A 22,194-nucleotide genomic window follows, 5' to 3' on the forward strand; every position below is an offset into this window, starting at 1 on the left:
TGTTTTTTACAGCTGACAATTTGCTGTGTATACTTCAGAAGCAATAGTCTTCATCATACGTGTGGCTCAGAGAAAATGTTCACAACAGCATATCTGAAATTCAAACTGACAAGAATTTTCCCAGCGAGCCGCCAGTTGTGAGCAACAAATTGTTGAACAGGCCAATTTAGGCGCATTTTCTTCCACCCAACTACGCTATACGGTCCACTGGTTTCTCTCAGCGCAAGTTACGTTGTTGATCCAAACAGACACATTTTAAACCAACTCGCGCTAAACAGCATGGGTGCAGCCTCCTCCCTGGAACGTTTACCGTTGTTTTTTCCCAGTGTGCGCTTGTTACCTTACATAAATGGAGTTGGATCTGACATTACATCACGGCCTGCTTTTATTCACACTGCAGTACAAAAGCTGTTCAGGTGCAGCGTGGAGCTCCTGTGTGGCTCAGTGGGAGGTAGGGCCTGAGGCGGGCTGCTGGTGAGGAGCCTGCTCACATACACAGCTTCCACCGCTGGGCTGCCTCTCCGCATTTCAGCCCCTCTCTTTCCCGGTGTTAAAAAATGCATCTGACCAGCTGCGGCCCGGAGAAGGTGAAATATGAATGACAGCGTACACGATAAACAGACGCTCCTCCACACACACACACACATTCCTCCACACAGAAACAACAGGCACACTGGTTAGGCTGGCTGGCTCCGACTAGGCACCGAGGGCAAACAAAAGTGATTAATGGAAGTGACGTCACCGTGCGATTAGACAAATTACATAAGGAAATACATGTAGGACACATCTAATTTTGGCCGCCGGTTGTTGTTCGCACCGAGAACAAGTGTGAGGATGAAAACTAGGTCACATTTGCATGCACTTTGAACCACTCCGCTACAGTCGATGACCCCTACGCTTTCCAGAGCATATTTAACTCCAAGGGACAACACCACCCCCCCCCCCCCCCTCCCGTGACAAACCACCACAACGCTTTGTCTGTGTACAACATAATATAATCCTTTATTTATTTACTACTTTGTTGAGTTGGGGCCTACAACAGGCCAGAACAGAACATATAAACAAAACTCCCACACTCCCTCCAGTCCACATTCCCCACGACTCCCTCCATTTCTCCTCATCTCCTCTCCTCCTCTACTCAGAGGAAAGCCACGGCGATGGAAGTGATGATGGACAGGACGATAACTGTGTAGCCGGTGCGGTAGACTTCCGGGATTCTGAAGCCCTTGCCCATATCCCACCACTGGTAAAAAAGCAAAAAGAGAACGAGAGAAAAAAGTAAGCATGAGAAACACTGAGATTTTAACGAAAAACAGATGCTGGTAAATGTTGGAAACGTCTGGTTATGTTTATGTACCGTACCAGCCACTTTGCCAGGCAACTAGTGTTGAAATGATTTGTCGATTAATCGATCATCAGAAAATTCATCGATTCGAATTTTGATGATCGATTAATCGTTTTAGTCATTCATCAAGTAAAAATACCAAACATTTGCTGGTTACAGCTTCACAAATGCTAAGATTTGCTTTTCTTTTCTCCATTTCATATCATTATAAAAAGAAGACTTTGGGTTTTAAGCAATGTTAAGAATCACTTTAGGCTCTGGTAACTTGTCATGGGATTTTGTCATCGTTTACCCAAAAAAATAATTGATAGATTAATCGATAATGACAATAGTCGTTAGTTGCAGCTGTACAGCCAACTATTACTTAGTGTTCCTATTAAAAATGCAATAATTTTCTAGTAAAATTAGCAAAACGGCCAAATACAACAGGAATGAAAAAAGTAAAATACATTACATAATAACCATATATATGTATAAATATATAATATATATTATGCTGTCTGTTAAAAAGCCTAAACTAGGGGACCTGGACAGCAAAGGCCTGATCCCTTTAGCTCTTCAGCCTACACCAGGAGCCAGGAGCTTCCAGCCCAAGGATCTCAGATAAACCCCACTATGGCATAAGAGAGAAAAAAAATTGCTCCCGGATCAACACTTGGCTCTATAAATCCACCTTCAGGTATTGTGAATGTGAGCAGTCTTACCAGATGGCGGATGCCGTTGTAGGTGTGGTACGATACGGGGAAGGCGATGCCGAACTTGGCCAGCCCGATGAGATAAGGGCCGACGGACAGCGAGTGGATCAAGTCCAGGTAGTACGGGTAACTCCCCGGTAATACCATCGCTGCCAAGGCAAAGGCTGAGATAGCTAGAGAGAGAGAGGAGCAGTGAGACTGGGTGATGGATAAGGGTGCGTATGTGTGAGTGAATGTGTGAGAGAAAGATAACGGTGTGTGTGTGTGTGCGTACGAGTCAGAAAGAGATGAGTGAGCCGGGCAGAAAATTAACACCTGTCAAGCTCCAAACGCTGGTAAAATTTGTCTTTGGTGGAAAAATCAATAAGCCACACTGGCCGGTAACTTTTTGAGATAATAACATTTGATGCCTCAGTTAAATACAGTGAACAGCCTGTTCTCAAACTTGTCTCAAACACGGTCTCTGACTGCGAGCCAATAAAATCAAAGGAAAACAATGGCTCTGTATCAAACAGGCTGTTGATTGGCTGCCTATTATGCTGCTGCACACAAAGCGGCAGCATCTAAACTTCTGTTTCTCCACTGACTGGATGGTTAACTAGCCCAACGTTGGTAGAAACGCCACGTTAGACACATAGAAGGCGTGAAGCCACCAAAAAGGAAAAATGAGGAGTGAGACAAAAAACATCCATTGTGTAAGTGAGTGGGCAAGCTTTAAATTAAAACTCTAAATCTATGCACATAGTACTTGATTGTGTATACAAAATGGCACTGAAAATAGGTAGGGTGAAATATTTCTGTGAAAAATGTATATTAATCAATTTGGCAGGTAATTTGTTTTAGTTTACCAGCCTTGGCAGGTGAACCAAAAAGTTAATTTCGGACACTGAGCGAGTGTATGTGAATGTGTGACAGAAAGAGATGAGACATGGTGAGTGACTGTGTGTGTCTTGACAGACTGGCAGTGAGGGTGCTGACCTTTATTGAACCCACAAACAGTGTAAACAGACTCGACATGAGCTTTTGCAGCATGCGTTGTCAAGGTCAGCAGCGAGGCCTTACAGTGCCACAGGCTATCGCTTTACCCCAGGCGAATGACTAAGAGCTATTAGCCATCCAGCATTAGACTTGATTCTTCACATGCAAAGTGTTCAGATCTATTGAACAACTTCTGCTTTGTCATTCCAGTAAGTGCTTTTAGCAGGAATCGATAGTGATGGGCTAAAACGCCCTCAGGGGGTTGTCCGAGTCAAACACACACTGAAAGCTACAGTAGAATAGTTTCAACAGGGTGTCAGAATAATAACAGAAAAGGAACACACGAGTGCTATCGAGGGCCTCTTCATGGGGGATCATTTGGGTAATTTGATGGATGTACTAACTGATGAAGGAAATACAAGGATATTCACTCCAATATCTATGGATTGTCATGGGAGAAGAAGACAACAGAACAATGCGTTACCTCCGCTGAGCCCCACCCCAGTTCCTCTGTGTGTGATGGACATCAACATGGGGACGGACCACCTGAAACACAAAGACAACGATGCAACACATTTAGGCATTTGGCTGATGCTCTTATACAGAGTAACTTAAAACAGGTGCAACAGTAGAATAAGCTACAATGATCTAGAATGATCACAGATGATGGAGAAGTGCTATGTGAAGACATAAGAGCCAGGAAGAAAGGAAGTAGTGAAATAGTAGAAAGTACAGGGCAAACCATTTGCTTTATTGGGGTATTTGGATTTTAATTAGTGTTTGATAGTACTTCATAGTGCTTATCACACAAAATGTATCTGAAGTCATGTAAATCAGTGGTACTTTTATTATTTCGAAGGTGGCCTGTCCTGCTGTTTCATAAACATTAAAATGATGAAAAGACTGCATATCTGAAACGGACTTTCATGCTAATCGTCATCTGGATAATGTAGGGTAATAGATTTCATAAAGTCCTTGGAACTACGAAGCTGAAATTATAAGAAAAAGTGAATACAGCAAATGATTTCCTTTGTTGAACAACTGAGTCATCTCCCGTCTTTTGGATTGCTTTATGAACAAGACACAGGCTACAGACTGTATTGTCTGCAGGGTAAATAACATACTTGTAGATGGTGATGTGGGGAGACATAGGTCGGTTTAGTCTGGTGTTTTTGGTCCAAAACTTGTTCATCTCGTCCTTAGCTGTGGTTCCCATTGGAGCAGCACTGTGGTCCAGAGAGGAAAGGGTTTAGATTAGTCATATAGGTCTGTTGTGGTCATGGCTTAACTTCATATAACAGAGGATATCATCACAGCACTTACATTATGCAAGTACAGTGTGAGCATGTATGTATATGTGCAAATGAACATTTTTAAAACCTTTTTCAGTTTATATATGTACTGCTGCTTGTTTGTTTATCTCTGCTTTAGATAAGTGTTGTAAAATTCTTCATCATCATTACTATGATTAGTACTAGTATTAAGTATGTGAAAACAGTGCTCTCCCTCGCCCACACACACACACACACACTACTCACTGTCTGTAGAGGACACTGTACTGGGGCCTGGAGAGACAGACGCCCTGCCGGGCAAACGTCCTAGTAAATAAGACAAGAAGGTGTTAGAATTAAGGCCCGACTAATGACATGATTTTTGGGTCCGCTGCCAATAACTGGAAAAGAAATTGAATCATATTGGATGCATTTCAAGTTAATTTATAGAGCACTTTCAACAAACAGGACTGTCACAAAGAGCTTTACAAGAAACAAAGGACACAAAAACAGATAAAAACAAAGATAATAAAAATTGGTTAGATCCGTTCGTTCCTCTGAAAGGGGCACTGTGTTTAGTGAGTGTGAAAGTTTTGAAAACAAGACAATTGTGCCAAAATCTTATATTTTAGCACCTGTCTTACTGGTGCCTCATCAGTAGCACAAATGTCATTATCCATATATGGGAAAAGCCAAGAAAAGCTTTCTATGTCAACGCACCAATGTCACTCAGGCCCTTCATTAGAGTAAGCCATGAGTAAATTCTGCCCTCCCACTACTGACTAGAACAGAGCTAAAACTCTGAGCAATACAGCCAGAATCAAGTCAATCTGATCCCAAGTAAAAGAGGAATTATGTGCAGCCACAAGTACCAGCTTACTTCTCTTTATCATGGGAAAGGAGAAATAATTGACTTCTAGGAACAGTGATAAGCACTGGCTTGATTAGCCTCATTTAGCCTGCAGCCAAGAGCCAACTAAGGTCACTGAACTGGGGAGGCAAAGTTCAACATCAATTGACTTTCTCCTTAGTTAAAACCTAGGAGACAAAAGCATAACAGTATGTGCCAAGGCGTCTTCTCAAATGAAACTATCAGTGTAAAGCAAACTCTTCAATTAGGAATCCTAATTCTTCTGGGTAACAGAATATAAACAGATAGCTAACCCCCTTATCTTTAGCACCGATGCATATGTCCGTGTCAAACAATGCCATTACAGCAAGCACAGTTCCTGTCCGTCATGTCAAGATACAATGCCATCATTTTTGTCATAATTACAGTCAAAGTTAATTATCTTTTCGACACTGTCTGTCTATTATGTCTCACTCCTAGCTTCCAGTGCCCCACACGAATGGCTAACGTTAGCCTACTAGCTAACGTCAGCTAGCATCATTTCGCAACGGATTTACGACGACTGGGGAGAATAAATCGAGATACAAAGTTATTATCACGTGTGTTGTCATCTATGTTAACGTAAGTCTGCGATACATGTCTGCACCTGACATGGCAACCGCGACAGACGAGAGACAAACCCTTAAACGAGCCGAAAAGTTATGTAGCACAGATGTACTGACCTTAGAAGCAGCGCCATGTTTGACAAGCACTGAAAGGAAGTGACGTCAGCAGATGTTGTTATTATTCTGACCATTCTGACTGGTTCTCTAAAAGCGGCCATTTTGAGAAGGTCAAAGTGAGGTGAGGAAAAGGACGTTGGAAAGCTGTCATGCTTTCTTCCCATTCACATTTCTGTTAGACTATGAGTTTAATGGTATTTAACATAATGTTGAACACCAGTAAAAACTAGCTACATGCAGGTGATAAAGCTGTTAATAAAGAAACTGTCCAAGAAAACAAAAAAGTAAAAAAGAAATGAGAAAGAACATTTAGGGAAAATGTCAAATTAAGTAGGCCTAGTTTTCTTTTTTTTCCCCCACCTTGGATCAAATGTAGACACAAATTTTGGTCACAACAACAATGTAATCTTACAAATTATTGAGGGATGAAAAACAACAAAATTAGCCTATTTGTGCATGTGGTACATTACCTTTTTATGTTTAATCAAATGACATGCTTGACAAATTTCCCTGTTTTATAGGCCTAGCCTCCACTATGGATAGTCATTATTGATAATAAAGATTAAGGATAATAACTGAAATGATGTCCAGGGATATTTTGGAATATATTTTATTTGGTACAATTCATTTGGCAGACAATATTTGGTATTCATTGAAAGCCTGTTAACATCATTTTTGCAACAGTTTATGTGAGGCACATAGGTGTACAACGCCATTCTAATACAGGAAAGGTCTTATGAAAAAAAAAAAATCTCAATGCACAATCACAAGCCTATTTTCAGCAGTATTTTCTATGATAATGAGATTTGTGAACTGATCCATGCAATATTACAACTGACAGACAGACACACACACACAGCACTTAGGCACACAAACACACATGCGCGTGTTCATCCGTGCGCACACACACACACACGCATACAGTACAGACACACAGTTCAAACTGACATTTACTGAATGTTAATAATATGTCTCCTGTTCCACCCAACCTGGAAGAGAAAGAGAGAGAGAGAGAGCGTCAGAGACAAAATGACAGGCGAGCAGTTTTCATAATATCCTTTTGTATTTTCCTATTTGTATTCATCTCATTGCCTTTGTCTCTGTACATTTCCAAATGAATCCCCTTATAACTCAGAGACTCAGATCAGCAGCGCGTGACACACAGATTAACAGAAATGATTAACTGTCACGATAAATTGTATTTGTCTCCCCATGTCTTGCTCCTCATCAACTGAAACTCCATGGCAGCGAACAGACTTTGAGCCATTGTAGTGAGTCCATATCATGCGTATGATCTCTGGGGCACATCTCAAGAGTCTACGTCAGCTTCCTTTAATTTCCTCTTTCGTCATCTCCCGCTGATGCCGTCGGCGTTGGGACAGGTGTAATCTGTTTCCGGGTGCACATTCCGCATATTTATTTCACTAGTGGGCTGAGTGCATAAAGATGGCAACCTAGTAGTTTGACATTGTCACTCGTCGCACAGCGCAAAAGGTTTTTACCTTCAAGCCTAAGCTATAGAAATGAAAAATCACTAAACCTTGAAAAATCAATGATCATAATTCTTTTCTACTTCCTCTGACGAAGTTGGAAGGAGGTTATGTTTTCACCCAAAACAGACTTGGCTGAAATTTGATGGACCAATAGCCCTTGCACTAAGGATCAGTTGATTAGATTTTGGTGGTGATACGGATCTGGGATTTCTGCCATTAGACTGTTTTTGTTTTTTAGTCATAACTATTGTGCTGCGTTCATGTGGTGGCGGGAAAGTCCGACATCCAGGGCTTCCAAGTCAGCTGCTGAACATAATTGCTTTCACATGCTATTTTGTTGGAAAATCAAACCCAGTAGCCAGCCAGTGGCCATTAGTGGAGATATAGGATGGGAATCTCCAAACATCAGACAAATAGGTCAAATGCTTCGGCTTTGGAATAGACTTGTGACTTGTGAAGATGTCTGATCAGAGACTCACTAAAAAGATATTTAATTGGGACATTTCGCATGGTCATCCCTGGGCCAATGAGTTGAAATCCTTATTTTATTTGAACGATGTGTCATTCATTTTCCATAACAGGTTACTTTGTGATATTCAGGAGATTAGGAGTAAAATGTTTCTCATGTATAAAGAAAAATGGTCTGTTGATATATGGTATAAGCAAAAATTACGAACTTATTGTCTCATAAAGAGTAGCTACAGTGTAGAACCTTATGTGAAGTATAATTTAAACAAAAGACAAAGATCCCTATGTACACAGTTACGTTCAGGAACATTACCATTAGCCCTAGAGACTGGCAGAAATTGAGAATGTGTCAATGTCTACGAGGACGTAAGGGATGTACTTTTTAGTAAAATGTCCTCTATTTATGTTGATTTTTTGGGCTGGATGATTATGAAAAACTTCAGTTCTGCTTCAAGAAGGGAATCTTTTCTGTAGCAGATTTTATTTGCCAAGCTTGGGAGAAAAGGCAGAATATTTTGTTTAAGACTGAGCTGTATAATAATCTTTAACTTTGTAATGAAATGTAATGAAAGGTATGAACACTGCAACTGTAACTTTGGTGTCTTGTAAACCCATGAGGGTTGGGCACTTTGTGTGCATGACACGAAAATAAAAGAAAATCATCATCATCATCATAAGCAATAAACAAACACACTGTTATGGAGGCAGCGGTTGGATACTCCAAGTTGGAGAATTGTCCAGCATTGACGGAGGTTTGCGCTCCACTGAGTGCCCTCCTGTTTTCATCTGTATTGGTCAGGGTTAGACATAAGGTCTTCAATGTGGTTAAGGTTAGGGTTATATAATCGACTTTTTAGGTGAGAATTTTTACAGTTACAGCTTTATAGCTTGGCCAGAAAGTAATAACCTGGAGCAAAGAGTGCAAAAATGCCAACACCGCCAATTGCACAGTAATGGCATCGATCTAAGAGGCTACCGTCTTTAAGCTCCTGGTTCATCAGGCACTTTATCCCAGCAGAGCTTTTGACGTTGAATAGATGTTGAGCTGGCACCAATGTTGAAAACCGGTGTAAATATAGCAGCAACATGAAAGTTCAGACAACGTCAATAGTCGTCCATAGCCTGCATTGTTTTGTGAAATCGTGACTTAAATTTCTTTCTGTTATCACTTCAAATCAGTTTCCAAAGCTGCTTTAATTTGAATTTACACCATGCCATGATATCACATTGTGAGAACGTGGTGCTCGTTCGGATTAATGTTGAACTTGGCCTTCTCCTGCACGTCGCCGTCTGTCAAATGCTTGCTGGGATCCTTCAGGTCAGATCATTGCAGGAGAGCTGTGGTGAGTTTTGTCAATCAGATCTCTCTCTTAAAGGAGAACAGGTAGATTTCTCTTTTTTTTTTACTGAGACAGTGGGAAAGCTGCGAGTACGGGAGCCGCAGCAGAGAAAGTCCTGGTGGGATTTGATCCCGGCTCAGCGAGGGCACATGCGGTTTGAGAGACGGGGATTTTAACAACTGTACCATCACTGGCCAATTTCTTTTCTTTTTACGCATTAAGATGACAAGGAAGGGTGTAACCTTTTAATTTTGGGTTCCCCTGGGTTCCCTTAGTCGCTACTTACCTCCAGGGTTCCTCCTCAGAATGAATTTACGGATCTCATCGTAAATGAAGATGAGGAGACTGTATGGGAAGGCACAGAACCACCACAGGGTCCTGAGAGAGAGAGTGAGACAGGGGCAGAGATGGATAAGAGAAGCAGTGAGTCATACTGTAGGTAGAGTGCAAATTGTTAAATTCATCGCAGCCATTTTTGAATATTAAGGATAACAACGTGGTGTTTAAGACGATCACAGGCTTCATTTTTAACTCTAGAGTGACAGGCTAATGGCAGCCTATTAGGTCTTTAAGAGGTTATTTTTCGGTCCGGTGGAGATATGCATATGCAGTGCGTACTTGAGGGGGTACATGCGCAAGGCGATGTCCATGCCGGGGCAGTAGGACAGGAAGGCAGCCAGGGCGGTCTCGGCGAACAGGCCGAAGATCAAGATCCTGTTCCTGTTGTGCGGAAAATAAGAGGGCATCAAAGACGGGAGGAGGAAGAGTCGATAAAGGTAAAGACATGTAATCAACAAATTACTCCAGATAGTCATCACAAAAGTTCCACATCGACAAATTAATCTCAATGAATCTAATTATCCTTTGTTCCCTCTCTAATTTCCTTCCCTGCTTCCTGCTTTTATTCATGCCTTGATTTTCCTACCTTCCACTCTTTCTTCTTTCCTTCTCACCTTCTCTCACTATTGCCTCCTGCACCCTTTTCTTCTGTATTTTGTTGCCTCTCTCCCTGTTTTTTCTCCATCCCTCCCTTCCTCCTTCCCTTCTTGTCAACTTTCCTCTCATCCTTCCTTCCTTTCTCTGTCCCTCCCACCCTTGCTTCCCATCCTCCTTCTCATCCCCCTTTCCTTCCCTCCCTCCCCATCTCACTCACTTCATGCCCTGCTGGAAGACAGAGTTCCTCCTGGTCTTGCAGATGATGAGGTCGGCCCACTGGACCACCACGATGCTGACGAAGAAGGAGGTGTGGCAGGTGAATTCGATGATCTTCCTCTGCTCATAGGTCTGCCAGGGAGAGAGAGACACAGTATATAGTATACAGTATATTTCAGTATGTACGTGCGTGTGTGTTTGTACAGTATCTCCTTACCCATTGCTGCCCGTAGCCGTCCTCCAGGTCGTTGAGGTTGCGGTCGTCCCAGTTGATGCGGATGCCCAGCAGGGTTCCTGGGAGGAAGCCGTTCTCAGCCAGAATCACAAAGTAGGTGAAGAAGCCTCCCAGAGCCTGGATCATGCCTAGTGAAAAAGTATAAACACCTATAATAAGGGTTCCGCTCCCACTAAACACTATATATCCATTTTGAGCAAAAAATGTTACCTCAAAAATGATTCTATATTTTATTTGCATAGTGCTTTTCAAGACACTCAAAGATATGTCAACAGATAAAAGATAATCTCAATAAAAGGTGCTGTGTGTAGTATTTTAACATCAATAAATCATTATTGCATTCATTTTGAGACATTAGTATAAATTACCATATACAAATGAGACCATCACCAAAAAATTGGCAGCCTCTATTGGCCTCTACACTGCATTTTACATTGTGTGCCAATAGGATGGATTTGGTGGGAAATCTGTAGGATTGCTTTACAACACAAAACAGTAAGGAAGACACTATAGCTCTTTCTTGTATCCTCCATTACTTGTGTTGTAGTTTATTTGCCAGCTGAGGATTCATCGGATGGTGACTTGACCAACGAAAACGAATGAGAAGCCCCCAAGATTCACTGCGAGAACAACACATCACGTCCAAACAGCGCTATAATCCTATAGTTCAGAGCCAGTTGAAACAGACAGGAAAAAGAACAGCTGTGCATCTTAATTGAGTGTGTGCACAACGTCAAGCGCAGAGCCCGTCTCAGACTGTAACGATGCTTCTCTGTGTGCTCGCTTTCATGAGAAGGTCGTTCTCTCCAAGACAGCTTGGGAACAACGTTCTCCACAAGGACTTGGAGTTCTTGGATTTGTTCCACTTGTTCAGCACAAACAGAGCAAGGAGAAACCTCCTCTTTGCAACAGGACACAATGGGATTTATGGGAAATCTGGGGTCTTAATTTTAGAATTACTTGTATCAACAATACCAGTGGAGTGAGATCGTTTTGACCATGGTCTCATTTGTTTACAGGAATTGTACCAATCAATTTGACAATGATATATTGAGCTTTAGAAATGCTACAAGTAATAATGTCTTAAAAAAGAGAGTCTTAAGGGAGCGTTTAAAATTGGACAGAGTGGGAAAATCCCTAAGCTCCCTGGGGAGGGGATTCTAGAGGTGGACCTAATGTTCATCACTTAGTATTTAAAAAAAGCACAGATGATTATCCCCTCATCTTTCTACCCTCTAAAATGGTACTATGTTGTAAGTAAATGGCTCAGGACTGATAGACGATAGTGAGTTTGAATTTTATGCCAGCAATCATTTTGTCAGAGAAGGCGTGACATTTTGAAAGTGATGGACATCTCATTTTAGAGCGAAAGTCTTTACATTTACTGAGGAGTGCTGATCACGGGTCGAGACCGACTCTTATTCATCGTCTCATTTATAATGTTGTGAAATCTAAAACACAACATTACAACTGAGATGTGTCACATGACCTTTCCAGTGATAGAGGAATATGTGTTACATCTGTTGTCCGGACACTGTGGCTTTGACCCTTGCACCCCTCGCTGTTGTTTTGCTTGTAATTTTGGTGATCTGTGAATTCTACTATTCATTGTAAGTCACTCTGGATAAGAGCATCAGCTAAATGCCTAAAATATTCAACGGAGATGCTTCATGACTTCAAGCTATGATGTCAGGACGGCGGTTTGTGACTGTGAACTGAAGTGTAACGATATGAAATGGCAGGTCAGGATACAACAACAAACGTTTTGTCCCAGAAATGATCATCTATAAAGTATTATGGGAGTAGATCTGATTCGCTTGCTGTTTTGAGCCTGTTCAGCTTTAAATTGTACATCATCCAATGAAGTCTTGTCATATTTTGACCTATTTAACAGTCTATGAAATTGGGCCAGCCTTTGATTTTTCACTATTCCCCAACCATATAAAACCAAGAGATAAAAAGCATACATCCAAGTGAGGCTCCAACCAGTGAAACATGACCAAGATTAACTAGAAAACAGTTGCACTGTTTCCCCTCCATTTGCTGCAAATGTCATGACAAATAGAAGAGTGTGCAACTCCCCGCTATCTGTTCACCTCCCTATCTATTTTCCCAAACTGAACGTTCCTAAACATTTATGGTGGTACATCCACTGTAAGAAATACTGGGATTTCTGATAAATGTCAATATTTGACATTTTTATGACAGTAATGTTTCTTTTATGACCATAACTGGGGCAAGGGGGCTGTCACAGTGATGCGGGTTTGAGAGCTATGGGGCGGCGAGGTTATGAGCCACGAGGGGACGGACCTATCTGGCCGTAAGCCATGCTGATGAGGCGTTCATTGACCAGCTTGTCCGTCTTGGGGTTCCTGGGCTGGCGCTTCATGATGTCGCTCTCTGCCGTCTCATAGGCCAATGAGATGGCTGGAACCTGGAGGGAATGTGGGAGGGGGGGAATGGGGATAGATCAGAATCAGGTCACTTTATCTACCTAGCACAATAAATGTACAGGAATTTGTCTCGGCGGCATTGGCGTGAAGACGTGGTGACAGTGCAAGACATGAGATAGAGGGGAGACTAGACACATCACTATTAATATAATTCAGCATTCAATCACTCCGCGGAGGGAGGAAAACAGAGAGAAAGGGCAAGGAGACGGAAAAAGAGGCAGTGACAGACAGTGACAGAGAGGGAGAGGCGGGGAGAGGAGAGGAGAGGAGACGGGGGAGAGGCTGAAAATGAATTTCAGACACTCATAAAATAGGAGGGTAGAAAGGTCCCTGTAATAAAGATCTTATATTGGCTGGTTTTACCAGGTAAGCAACAGAGCAATATGTGTGACTTAGGGCAGGAAATCGCTGGGACTTAGGTGGGATTTGAGGAGGGGACTTGGCGCCGTGTGAAACTGAGCACATACTCAGTGGGCAACAAATCCATTTTGTTTTGGTGTTGCACTCCCCTGACCCAAAGCAGCGGTGGGAGATTGAGAAAGACGAGGAGTGGGAGTAGGATGTGAGTATCCCTGGCATTGATTTTTTACACTTCTGAAGGAGTGTGTGTGGTGTGTGTGTGGATGTTTGTGTGTGTGTGCACCCAGTGTGTTTGGCACATCCCAATTTCAGACTTGAAGTGTTTTAAACTGTGCCACGTCTTGCTTTGATAAACATCTTTCGTAGCTAGCCTTTTCCACATGGCAGTGCTTGCTAAAAATAATCAGAGCAGACTCAAAGCGCTGCTTGTCACCGCTAAATCTCTGCACAGCCCTGAAGCCTGTAGCCTGGAGTTGAACTAAGCTGTTAACAAGCTGTTAACAACTTCACCAGCAGGCATGAAGAATTTGTACTTTTACTGTACTATAAATACAGTTTTCAGGTATTTTACTGAGTTTTTAAAGTCACACTCAAATGAAAAAGGACTTCTTCGCCTCTTTAGCTCATTCTATCATACCATACACCTATTTGACAATTAGGCCACAAAAATGACAAAAAATATATTTTCTTGGCTTTTTATATCAAAACCTCATTACTTTTACTTCCTACAAAAGGGAAAAAATGTAGTGGTTTTTGAACAATCCTGCCCCTCCGTCCTTCCCATCAAATAAAACTGCCTTTCTCTCCCTAGCTGATCTCCCATTGGTTCACACTTTTGAATGATCCCTCCTCGCGTTATGTCTCAACAGGAAATACATCACATTAAGGAAGCAAGGTGCTCTCAAAATGTTAGTTAAATGTTATTTTCAATTCAGGGAACTTTTAGAGTGCAACTTTTCAAAGCAAATATCCAGCTGTTTATTCCGCCAGCAGTTATTAAATACATGCAGACACTTGTTACTTTGAAGAAAACATTTTTGTTTTTTGTTTTTATGCAAAACAGGTGTACAAATGATTTGCTTTTAAACTTCAAACAGTGCATCTTTAAAGAGAAAATCCAGCCTAAAAAAATGTACTATCCCTATGATCTTAGACAGTTAAGTAAATATTTGTCAACATGAACAACTCTCTCCCGCAGCTAGAAAAACAATCTTTGATGCCACCAAAAGAAAATGAGTAAAACTGCTGTATTAACAATGAGAGCAAGCATAGCTGCTCCCCTTTAACTTAACATGGGGAGAATATTGCATTGAAATTAGAACGCTTCCTAGCACTAAAATATGAGGCCTTTTTATTAAACTTTTCATACTTAAGGAGTTGACATTTAATATCACATACTTCATTACTTTTATTTCAAGTTTAACACCGGTGTAATCTTTGGTTTTGGCTTATTGGGACTTATAGCGACTGTTTCCCGCCACACACTGTTACTAATGTCTGGTGGCTAAGAGCAGGCACAGGTCCTGTATTAAACATATTCATCGTCTGCTTCTTCCTCTTTTTTTCCTTTTTTTTTGCAATGATGGATTACGCCCCTCAGGCAAGCAGTGTGTCGGCAACTCTTTTTGTTGCTGCTGGAAATACAATGTAGAGACCGGCATCTGGAAGCCGCACAGACAGGAGCTTTAAAATGTAGGCTAAATCTGCATGTGAGCGTCACCGGGCCTTTGTTCTGCTCCAGCAAATGGATATCGGCAGTGAGCCAAGAGCAAATTCATACCACCTACAGAAAGAACAAATTAAACCCAACGTTTTGTTCTTTTTACCTTCAGGCAGTAGTGGCACTGGACAGCCGTACTAACATTAACTCAGCTTTAGCTTGCCTAGTAGCTGTGCAACATGCTAACAATTAGCTTCCCTGTATTGAGAGGTTTCTGGAATATAACCCACTACATACAGACAAATCTCCAAATTTTAGGTCTACTCTCTGTGATCACTACCGGGAAAATTCCTGTGATTGAATTGTGTATAAAAGTGGTAAAAGTTACCGAAAAACCTTTATTTTTTCTCAAGGCGGCAGAGGGAACAAACGTCCAAAAAATGCCTTAAAGGGTAACTTCGGTATTTTTCAACCTAGACCCTATTTTCCCATCTTTTCTGATCCGGTCTGTGTGTAACTTCCTGCAACAACTCAACTCTCGCGAGACTTGAGCGGGATTTGGTTACACACAGACCGGATCAAGCGAAAGGTAAAGAAAAACGTTTCATTTCTCTGTAGGGTCCTTTCCATAATGTTGTCAGACACTTATAATAACAATCTGAGCCTGTCAGCGGCAAAAACAAGAACTTTTAGTGGACGTACGTTGACGGTGAGATTTGCCCCGTCGGATTACATTGCAGCTCGTTTCGCGGCTGCCGGCTGATGCGATCTCGCTCAATATTGGACCAATTTCAAAAATTGTTGTCCCCTTTAGTCACTTAGACACAAAAAGATGGGAAAATAGGGTCCAGGTTGAAAAATAGCGAAGTTACCCTTTAACAAAAGTGAGATACGTTCATCAGCGCATAATGCTATGTAAAACTACAATATTTAGTGGTCATTTGGCGGTCACTTAGTCAAACTCAGCTTGTTGATTCTGATAGTAGATAGTACACTATATAAGTCCCGCCCCCTGGCTCCACTTTGTAGTCCCTGTAGTCCTTCTGAGCGATACTGAGCTCAGTTTTCTCTGATAAACAGTTCCACTCAACACCTGATTCTCCGATTGCGGGTGTTTCAAGGTAAGTAATGGAGAATATTAGCGACGATTGTTGAATAGGGACCTTTCCAATTCATTTGTGTATTCATAGCGTTCTGTTATATCACCCCAAGGCCATCTTGGTGGGAAAATAACAGGTGACTATAATAAATAAGCAGGTGATTATAATCAAATGACAGCCACAGCCAGTGAGCTGTGTATTTGGTAAAGCACCATATTGGTAGGAAATGCATGTGACATCATGGGAATACTATGAATAAAGTTGTAGCTCATTTCCATAAATAATTGAACGCCTACTCAGTTCCCTGCCTAAAGGAAATGTTTGACGGAAATCCTATAAACGGGCAATGTGCCGGTGGTCGTTTTGCAGTTTTTCAATGTTTTAGCAGAGAATTTGAAAACTCTTCACTGTGCACCACAAGATCTATTTAGCTGCGTTATGTAAATACAATGTTCTCACCCTGCTCATTGATGAAAAAACGATCGTCTTGCTACAACATAACATTAATCACGGTTCCATTGGGTTCTGCCACTTTATATTTTTATTGCTTCTCACTTACATTTCTTCTTACATCTTATTACTGCATTGTTTGTATAGGCTACTGCATTTGTTTACTTTGTTTACATTGTTGTGGCTAGCTCTAGGCTCAAGAATTTCATAATTTTATAGAATTTCATAGAGTAATAGTCCATTGGTGGAATAAACTCTTAAGCTACCTTACAATGGATAACATTTATTACAAGAGTAAAGGCAGATCCTCAGACTTTTTAAAAAATATGGCAATCTCATACAGAATTTGGCTTTAAGAACCTCTTACACCAATGTCAATGATTATGACAATGGCAGGATCTGAGTGCAATAGTTTGTGTTGTTTTGTTTGTCTGTTCTTCGTTTTGTTTCTATATCTTGAGGATCTGATATGTGGGGATCCCTGATTGTTTGGAGTAGGCTCGACCCTCATTACTCCACTGACTAAACTTTTATTTTTCCCTCCACGTTGTTACATGATTGTTATATCTCATCATGTTGTGCTTACCTTGCCTTGTTTTGTCTGTTTTGTTTTTGTAGGGGGTGGATTGGAGATATGGGGAATGAGTTATATGTGTGTGTATACTCCTTGTGTTGTTTTCAAAAAGATAATAAAAAAAAAAAGAATTTCATAGCTAACTTTATTTGTATCTTGCTGTTTTGTTGCGCTTATGACAATAAAGAACCTTGAACTTGAACCTTGAACCTTCAGCTAGCAAAATGCTGAAAGGATAAGGCCGATGTTTTTGAATGCATTGCTTACCATCAACAAATCCTATGAAAATAACAAAATCAACAATGCGTTTTGCTCTACTCCCGTTACTTTCTGACTTCCCACGTATCGTTTTTAGCCGTCAACCCAGAAGTCATTGGCTCCAATTGTAAGCTAAAAACCTTGAAATACAGCTCACAAAGACATAGTTTCAATTTTAAAAATCGCTAACTGTTACCATGAAAAGTCAGGCTGTTGTAGTTATTACCAAATCAAATTTAAATGGGAACAAATTCTTCATTACGCCGGGGACTATTTTCGGTGCTACGGAACTACTTTCCTGAGATCGCAAACGTGTTTACGGCCGGCTTATTAAGTTGTTTGAGGAAAAAGTCGGCTGGCCCGGTGCATCGCGATGATGAAATATGTTGCCCAGAGCAACGGCATGGCTCTTTGATGTGTTTTTAATCGTTTTTTTAATACAATGGAGTTCTATGGCTGCTGGGACATGGCTGCATTGGGCACCGGCTACATGGACGAGACTTGCTGGCAAAACAAAATCATTGCTGATTTTGTTATTTTCATAGGATTTGTTGACGGTAAGAAATGCATTAAAAAACACCGGCCTTATCCTTTAAGTTTGGAACCCGCCCCTCCCCCCCCCCCATCGCAGAAAGTTGTGTTTCGTCTGACATGGCGTGTTCAGGGAAGCTAACTGCTAGCATGCAAACGCACGGAGAAACAAGCCTGTGACAGAGACGTTCAGGCACGACAACAGCCGTCCAATACGAGCACCTCAGGGCGATGAAACACAACGACGTGTGTTTTTTTTTTTCGGGCGGGACGTCCCTATAGACCGAAGGGTGTCGGTGTGCGTCCGCTCACCATGTCGGTGCCCAGGTCGATGCAGAGGATGGTGACGGTTCCCAGAGGCAGAGGAACGCTGGCGATGATGAAGAGGAGGAAGGGCGTGATCTCGGGGATGTTGCTGGTCAGCGTGTAGGCGATGGACTTCTTCAGGTTGTCGAAGATCAGACGACCTGCAGCCGCCGGGGACAGGAGAGACGAGAGAGGGATGTTCAGAGAGAGAGAGAGAGAGAGAGAGAGAGAGACAAGTGGGGTTTTCAATCTGCTTTTAATCCTGCTTGGTTTTACTTGAGTCTTTCTGCCTTTCTTTCTTTCTTCCTGTCTTTCTTCCGTTCTTTCTTTTTTTCATACTGCCTTTGTTACTTTATTACTTTCTCTCCAACTACTATTCTTTCTTTCATTTCTTATTCTGTTTTGCTTTGTTTCTTTATTGCTTTCTCTCCATCTAATATTCTTTCTCTTTCTTTCTTTCTTTCTTTCCTTCTTTCTTTCTGTTACTTCTCCTTATTCTGTCTCTCTGTCCTGACCTTTTATTCGTTCCTTCCTTCTTTCTTTCTGTCTTTATTCCTTTTCCTCCTATTTTTCCTTCCTTCCTTCCTTCCTTCATTCTTTCTTTCCATTTATCTAGTATTCCTTTCTTCCTACCTATTCTGTCTTCCTTTAATCTCTTTTTCCACCCACTATTCCCTCCTATTGTGCTTTCTTTTCTTCCCTCCTTCCTTTCTTCCTTCGTTACTTTTTTTTAAAAACTTTTTTTGTTCCTTTCTTTATATTATTATTTCCCCCCCTTTCATTCTATTGTTCCCTCATGTTTTCGTTTTTCCATTCTGCCTTTCCATCTTTAATTTCATCTTTCTTCCTCTCTGTCTTTCTTTCTTCCACATCCCTCCCTCCCTCCCTCCCTCCTCCTCCTCCTCCTCACCCTCCTCCACTCCAGTGACAATGGAGGCGAAGTTGTCGTCCAGCAGGATCATGTCGGCCGCCTGCTTGGAGACGTCAGAGCCGGCGATCCCCATGGCAACGCCGATATCGGCTTTCTTCAGGGCCGGCGAGTCGTTCACGCCGTCGCCCGTCACCGCCACGATCGCCCCCTGCATCCACAAGGACCGCCGAACAAAAAAGCGTCAAGAAGAGGAAGATAAGTACTACGATTTAGGCTTTTCTCTCCGACACCCTCCCCCCTCCTTCTATTCTGTCTTAATAATGTCTTTTCAAAGTAGCTCTGGGGCGATTAAATGAAAAGTGGAATTGAGCTGCAATCATTCAGTCACATGGAGTGAGAGTGAGTGAGTCAGGGTGAATTATAGCATGACCTGAAAATGTGAGTGTGAATATGTGTGTGTGTGTGTGTGCGCACATACACACACATTCATGCACTTACAGTACATGTACACACACACTCATCTATTTTCAACTATTCACACACAAAGCTGAGCGCACAAAATTCAGCCACAAGTTAACACAGTATATGCCTATATTCAATCATATATTTTATGCACACACACACACACACACACACACGCATATCTCAACCATACCTTCTCAAATGGCTCACACACACATCTATATTCAACCATATACTCTCAAATGGCTTACAAACACGTGGGCGTGGACACACACACACACACACACACCTGTAGTCAACCATACACTCTCAAATGGCTCATACATATGCGCACACACACACACACACACATACCTGTATTCAACCACACACTTTCAAATGGCTCTCACACACACACACACCTATATTCAACCATACCCTGTGTGTTAAACACACACCCACACATCACTATTCAACCGTACACTCTCAAATGGCCCACACACACACACACACATTCACACACTCACACACACACACTCCTGTCCATTCACCTGTCTCTGGCAGCCTTCCACTATGATGAGCTTCTGTTGAGGTGAGGTGCGAGCGAACACAATCTCAGTGTGGTTCCTCAGCAGGTCGTCCAGATACTCCGAGCTCATGTCCTTCAGGTCCGACCCGTGCACCACGCAGGCCTTGGCATCCCTGGGGCACACACACACACACACACACACACACACACACACACAAAGACACACAATAAGAAGCCAGGAACACTAGGGAGAATTATGCAAAGGGGCGGACTGACATTTTCTCTCTTTCTCTTCAAGTGTGTCTTTCTCTCTCTCCCTGTAACACACTCACTCACTCATGCACAAAAACACACTCTTTCAAAACATACACTCTATCATGCTCGCTCTGTCTCAAACACACACACACACACACACATCCATGCACACACATACTGCCACACATACTGACAGGCTTTTATATGCTTGTATCTCCATTTTATCTTTCTTTTTGTAATTGTGTTTCTTGTTTTATTGTTTTTTTACCTATTTAGTTAAATATTACTGTCTCTTTTGGGGACAACTTGTATTGTCTGGGCATTCATGTGGTTTGGCACACACTTTTATGTTAAGTTCCATCTGTATAGTTGTATCTCTGTTTTTTTTAGTTGTATCTGTTCATCTCTTATATTACCTTTCATTTCGATTTCAACTTTATTTTATTTATTTAATTGTGGTGCTTTTACAACACTGTTTCTTTGGGTTTTATTGTATGTAAAGCACTTTGTACAAATAAACATATTATTATTGTTATTACTGTAGATACATTGCCACCCACATTCTCAAGCGCACACACAAACAGAGACACACATCCTCTCATACACTCATACACACACACCCCAACCTCCCCCAACACACACACACACACACACACACACTCACACACCTGGGGTTTACTTGGCTGAGGGGAATGTTCAGTCTCTCAGCGATGTCCTCTACCGTCTCGTTGCCCTCGGAGATGATGCCCACGCCCTTAGCGATGGCCTTGGCCGTGATTGGGTGGTCCCCGGTTACCATGATCACCTGACCGCCGAGAGAAAAGGCCCATAAATCACAGCGCATTATGACATTAAACTGCGCTGCGTCTCATCCATGTGACATGTCTCACGGCACGGTGGAGCCGTGTGTCCCGAGGCCGATAAGTCATCCGAACGGTCCTGCGTAGCTCCGTGGGTAGAGCGAAGGCGCTAACGTCGCAAACGCACCACAAGCATCAGACGCACGCGTTTTCAAAGGCCCCAATTGTTTTGAATGGACAAACGCACACTCAAGGCCTCCAGTGGAGCGTCAAATTGCCTTGATGCGTTGCTCCCACTGTGGTTCGATTTCAGGAGCGTCAACAGAGACCGGCGCGGCTGTTTTTTTGTGGTTTCTGGAGCCGCAGTGCAAAAAGAAAGAGGTAAGATAATGATATTAGCACCCACTGACAGCTCATCAAGGCAGCTAGTTTAAAGATAAAATATGTTATCCATCTCGGTGGTGAAGTGCAAATGTTGACGCTTCAAATCTCGTGCCTGCAGTGCACCATAGAAGCGTAAAACAAGGTGCGTCAAATGCGCATCCAGAGCGTTTGGGGCCAACCGTGCTAAACATGTATGTGGTCATCGGCACTGTATGGCCGGTGTTGCCAACTCTCTTCACAGGAAAGTGGCGGTAGAAGTACGGTAAGTACGCTAGAAGTACGGTAATTTGCATATGAATATATTTGCTACACCAAGCGAGGTGTTTTGAGAGGAAGGTTTTTCCTGATGGTCCGTAAATTAGCAAGAATTGTCCCTAGTCGCTTGAGAAATAAAGTTGCCAGGTGGTCCGAAAGGTCGTTAAATCTAGTGACAAAGTTGCCAATTTGGCAACAGTGTGTTTGGCTCTTTGGGTAAAGGCATCCATTAACGGCTGTATGTTATGAATGCTGTATCCTCTCACTTTCAACCTCAGATCGACCTGGGAGAGTTACCTATATGACCTGTGCAACAACTATCAAAGCTGCTGATGTCTGTATCCTTTCACCACGCCTCTATTATTTAAAACAGACGAGCGAAGCCCCAGGAAAGGGAACTACAACCAGGGGTGAATCT

At 42.2% G+C, this 22,194-nt stretch overlaps 2 protein-coding genes across 2 annotated transcripts in view; both read right to left on the reverse strand.

The window, feature by feature from the left end:
- Positions 1 to 979: 979 nt before the first annotated feature.
- On the reverse strand, positions 980 to 5,899 carry sdhc (succinate dehydrogenase complex, subunit C, integral membrane protein). Its single transcript, XM_071921588.2, has 6 exons — positions 5,862 to 5,899; positions 4,557 to 4,616; positions 4,143 to 4,244; positions 3,503 to 3,564; positions 2,050 to 2,213; positions 980 to 1,243 (listed from the first exon to the last, which is right to left on the reverse strand). The coding sequence occupies exons 1-6, from the start codon at positions 5,876 to 5,878 to the stop codon at positions 1,139 to 1,141; spliced, it is 510 nt and encodes a 169-aa protein (XP_071777689.1). The 5' UTR covers positions 5,879 to 5,899; the 3' UTR covers positions 980 to 1,138.
- Positions 5,900 to 6,762: 863 nt separating this feature from the next.
- Positions 6,763 to 22,194, reverse strand: part of atp1a2a (ATPase Na+/K+ transporting subunit alpha 2a) — a 35,143-nt gene continuing 19,711 nt past the window's right edge. Inside the window, exons 15-24 of the mRNA XM_071921583.2 lie at positions 21,006 to 21,142; positions 20,105 to 20,255; positions 19,152 to 19,320; positions 18,248 to 18,402; positions 12,860 to 12,983; positions 10,532 to 10,677; positions 10,316 to 10,446; positions 9,781 to 9,882; positions 9,449 to 9,540; positions 6,763 to 6,850 (exon numbers count right to left, since the gene is read on the reverse strand). Coding sequence (XP_071777684.2) covers positions 6,822 to 6,850; positions 9,449 to 9,540; positions 9,781 to 9,882; positions 10,316 to 10,446; positions 10,532 to 10,677; positions 12,860 to 12,983; positions 18,248 to 18,402; positions 19,152 to 19,320; positions 20,105 to 20,255; positions 21,006 to 21,142 — 1,236 coding nt within the window. The 3' untranslated portion in view covers positions 6,763 to 6,821. The remainder of the gene's footprint in view (positions 6,851 to 9,448; positions 9,541 to 9,780; positions 9,883 to 10,315; positions 10,447 to 10,531; positions 10,678 to 12,859; positions 12,984 to 18,247; positions 18,403 to 19,151; positions 19,321 to 20,104; positions 20,256 to 21,005; positions 21,143 to 22,194) is intronic.

Source organism: Centroberyx gerrardi, chromosome 13 (assembly GCF_048128805.1).
Source record: "Centroberyx gerrardi isolate f3 chromosome 13, fCenGer3.hap1.cur.20231027, whole genome shotgun sequence".
Taxonomy (NCBI): Eukaryota; Metazoa; Chordata; class Actinopteri; order Beryciformes; family Berycidae; genus Centroberyx; species Centroberyx gerrardi.

What these genes read in the sequence shown, in the direction of transcription:
- sdhc (XM_071921588.2), bottom strand. An exon ending in CCCCACATCACCATCTACAA is followed by an intron (nt 3,565 to 4,142) that starts GTATGTTATTTA and finishes TTTGTGTTTCAG; the next exon opens with GTGGTCCGTCCCCATGTTGA. An exon ending in TGGGGTGGGGCTCAGCGGAG is followed by an intron (nt 2,214 to 3,502) that starts GTAACGCATTGT and finishes CTCTCTCTCTAG; the next exon opens with CTATCTCAGCCTTTGCCTTG.